This window comes from Panicum virgatum, chromosome 2K (assembly GCF_016808335.1).
Source record: "Panicum virgatum strain AP13 chromosome 2K, P.virgatum_v5, whole genome shotgun sequence".
Classification (NCBI taxonomy): Eukaryota; Viridiplantae; Streptophyta; class Magnoliopsida; order Poales; family Poaceae; genus Panicum; species Panicum virgatum.
Genome location: NC_053137.1, coordinates 19,607,975 through 19,611,575, shown reverse-complemented (window position 1 = coordinate 19,611,575; position 3,601 = coordinate 19,607,975). Strand labels below are relative to the sequence as shown.

Sequence of the window (3,601 nt, the reverse complement as noted above, 5' to 3'; positions counted from 1 at the left end):
GGGCCAGGTAAACGGCGCAATGTAAGGAGTGGGGGCGACCAGGAGGCACTGGGCCGGCATAGGGGCACAAGTTCATAGCACTGGGCGAGCTCACGCTGCCGCCGCTGATAGACGAGACCTCTCCCGCCAAGTAGCGCCCCGTTCTCCCATCCATCAAATTTGCCCCATGGATACCGGCTCCGAGCTGCACCGCCGGCCACCGCAGGTTGGGGACGAGATGCGAACAGGCATCGATGGTCTAGCCGGTCAAAGAGATTTGTGCTAAGGGCTAATGACTAAACTGCCCTCGATTGAAATAAAACACGTGCTGTTAAAGTCAATGATCCATGTATTTTTACCTCTTAAGGACAGCAGCAAACCACAAAGAAAATAATGAAATTAGGTACGGTGAATGCGTAATACTTAGAATTGGTTGAACTTTAGTCCTGTATATCCAAACATCTCTCAAATTTTTTCTTCTTCTTATGTGTATGGAACATGGTTGGAAATAGCCCGCTATAGCCTCGCTATAGCCCGCTAATAGCTTTTTATGAGATCTACCGCTACACTATACAACATTTGTCCGCTATATCCGCTAAAGGAGGTTTTATGAGATTTAGCCATGCCCTAAATAGTTTTTTGTGAGACTTAGCAGCGCTAAATGTCAATTGGGTATTGTTGGGTAGTTAAGAGACGTGTTAGACTCAAATTTTAGGTGTTAGACCAACGATACTTATAATTTTTATGAGATTATTTATTATTTTATCATTCCGCTAAATGATTTAGTTTTCGCTATAGCCCGCTATAGCTTCGCTATAGCTATTCTATAGCTTTTAGAGAAGGTTACCGCTAAACTTTATAGCCCGCTATTTCCAACCTTGGTATGGAAAGGGAGTGGGGCACATGCCCTGGAGCAGACTATTAGAGCATTTCTAGTACTCCGTAGATCCCTATACTTATACAAGCTTTCCTTCGTGCAAAAAAGATATAAATTTTCCAATCATATTTTAATCCTCCTCACCTCTATTTTAGAAAGGGGAGCTGCCTAGCCATGCGCTAGTTGCCATCTGCACTTCCAACAGAGTTCCTGGTTACAGCCGCCCTATCCTACTGGCACGGAAATGTTCCCTACATGATGTGGCCACGCATTGAGTTGGTGTTGCAAGAATCTTGACAAATATGACATCTATTCCGAGGTCCAAGATGGCAAGGTCAAATAGGTTTATTCATGAAGCATGACAAGAAAATTGATGTTTTTTTTTTGCCTGAGCGTGAATGGGCAGATTATTACAATCATTTGATGAGTATTGCTGGTAGTCTCACTGCTTTGCTTGGATTGCATTCTTAGAAAAAAGATTGTGATTAAAAGTTGACATTTTGTTGCGCTGGTTTAAGCATGTAACTTAAGTTCACAAGTGATCGAGTGCATATGCTTGACTAATTTAAGTTCACCGTAGCGTTAGCACAGCAAATATACTAGTCTTATTAAATTCAAACACAAAAAGGAAAGATGACCTTTTATCCATTCCCACCGGTAGAATTTTTTTTTATAACCTGGTCCAGACTGCGGCAGATTCAGATTGCGATTCACTTATCACATTTCAAAAGGTCTTCTTAGTAAAGTGCTGTGCATACTGAAGTTTCCTCACCGAAAGAAAGGTGAATACTGAACTTGAGTACTTGACGTTGTTGAAATTACCCGAGCAGCAATTCATTTCTCTGAATTTCGAAAGGACTTCCGACGTACGCACTAAGTTCAGAATTCAAAAACACACAATCTGATGACTTGGCATGCAACATTTGTGGCAGCTCAAGCTTCTCCCTTTTGCACCACATACAGCACAACGGAGGCCGAGGAAGAACTGAAACTACAGGCACGATTCACACATCACTTGGGGAAATGCAGAGACCGTGGAGGGAGGGAAGAACACCATTCCCTTCGTTCTTCAACCTCCTCCTCCTTTGGCACCGCCTCTCGCGAAACCCGGACGCACATTTTTTTTCTCTCATCCATCACCACGCGCACTGCTCCTCCATTGGTGGCAACGCACTGCAATGCAAGAACAATTCAGGGGTAGTTGACCAGCGACCGGTAGGTCCTCCCGGGCTTCCACCCGGCGGGGATGGCGTTGTCGACGACGAGCACCCTGCCGGAGTCGGAGGTGAGGCGGAGGCCGAAGGGCGCGTTGAGCCTCCTGCCGTTGTTGAGCCGCCACGTGGCGCCCCAGTTGTGCGCCATGGGCGCCCAGGCCCGGCTGCCGGCCTCCATGAGCTCCACCGCGCTGAGGTCGCCGTCGCCGTCCTCGAACTCGACCAGCACGTCGAAGTAGAAGGGGTTGGCGCCCTGGTCCACCTTGAAGGCCACGTTCACGCCGGGGTACCTGCACGGCACCCGCCTGTGCTGGATCCGCAGCACGCCGCCGGCGCGGAGCCTGTCGGCCATGCCGGGCCTCGCCATGGCGCCCAGCGCCGTGCCGCTCATGTCGAAGTGGGCGACCTCGCCGGGGAACAGCCCGCCGGGGGACTCGTCGGTGATCACGATCGTCACCGGCTGCCCGGAGCAGGCCGCGTTCGTCGTGCATTTGACCTCATAGCAGGCGCCGCAGCCCTCGCCGGCCCTGTACAGCGGCGTGCTCCCGGCGGCGATCATCGAGTCGAACGGCTGCTTCCCGACGGCGGTCTGGTACCCGCACGCGCCGCCTGCGTAGGTTCACAGTTTCAGCGACACCGGTCAGTGCACCGGGCACCGGCACAACAACCACCCGCAATGCACGGGACAGGGACACACTACGGCGTCATGTCAACGTGACAGGCATGGGCACACTACTGAGTACTGACCTTCGCCGCCGTCGCCGTTGGGGGCGCCGTAGTACGTCGCGCCGGCGCCGGACAGCCAGCCGCCGGAGCCATACACGGTGGACGGAGACGAGGGGGTGGCGGTGCAGTTGCGGTGGACCTTGGCCGCCGCAGGCGCCGGCTTGCGGCTGACCTTGACGGCGGGCGCCGCCGCCGGCTTGTGGCTGTGGCTGACCTTGGCTGCCGGCGCCGGCCGGTGGCTAACCGGCTTCGGCTTGGGCTTTGGCCTGGGCTTGCTGAGCTTGCGGGTGCAATCAATGGGGCTCGCCAGAAGCGCGAGCACGACCATTGCTGCCACCAGCACTGTGCAAAGCTTCGCCATTGCTGCTGCTTCTTCTTGTTCTTCTAAGCTTACCACTCGGAGTTCAGAGGCTATGTGTGAGCAGTGAGCTAGTAGCTAACTGGATAGGATATGCCAGCTAGCTCGATTGTTCTTGGGTGAGCTGAAGCAGTAGGCACGAGTGGAGTGGGGTATTTATAGGGAGGGAGGGCACTTTGGAGGAGGGGTCGCCGGTGCACAACAACTTCGGGGACGATGCTACCGGTCGATTGAATTATTGGGGAGAGAACGTGACAAGTTGGTGTGCCTCCGATCCGGAAAAAAAGTCTAAGCCCACCGGTTGTTTAACTTCTGTATACCTAGCGCTGTGAGCTAATTAAATAGTCATGAACAAATAATGATTTGTCAGTTCAATTGGACAATGGCCTGCAAGGAATCTGCAAATGGAAAAAACGTGTAGAGAAATTTAATCTGGTAGTGTGTACT

General features: G+C 52.0%; 1 protein-coding gene across 1 annotated transcript; it reads right to left on the bottom strand.

Moving 5' to 3' along the window:
- Positions 1 to 1,665: 1,665 nt before the first annotated feature.
- LOC120670312 (expansin-B11-like) lies at positions 1,666 to 3,285 on the bottom strand. Its single transcript, XM_039950403.1, has 2 exons — positions 2,818 to 3,285; positions 1,666 to 2,679 (listed from the first exon to the last, which is right to left on the bottom strand). Exons 1-2 carry the CDS (start codon positions 3,155 to 3,157, stop codon positions 2,048 to 2,050), a joined length of 972 nt encoding a protein of 323 aa, XP_039806337.1. The 5' UTR covers positions 3,158 to 3,285; the 3' UTR covers positions 1,666 to 2,047.
- Between the last annotated feature and the right edge of the window lie 316 nt (positions 3,286 to 3,601).

Bases quoted from the DNA above. Each gene is read 5' to 3' on its own strand.
- LOC120670312 (XM_039950403.1), bottom strand. From the start codon at position 3,157: ATGGCGAAGCTTTGCACAGTGCTGGTGGCAGCAATGGTCGTGCTCGCG. The intron at 2,680-2,817 runs GTCAGTACTCAG...GAACCTACGCAG, and splicing joins CAACGGCGACGGCGGCGAAG to GCGGCGCGTGCGGGTACCAG.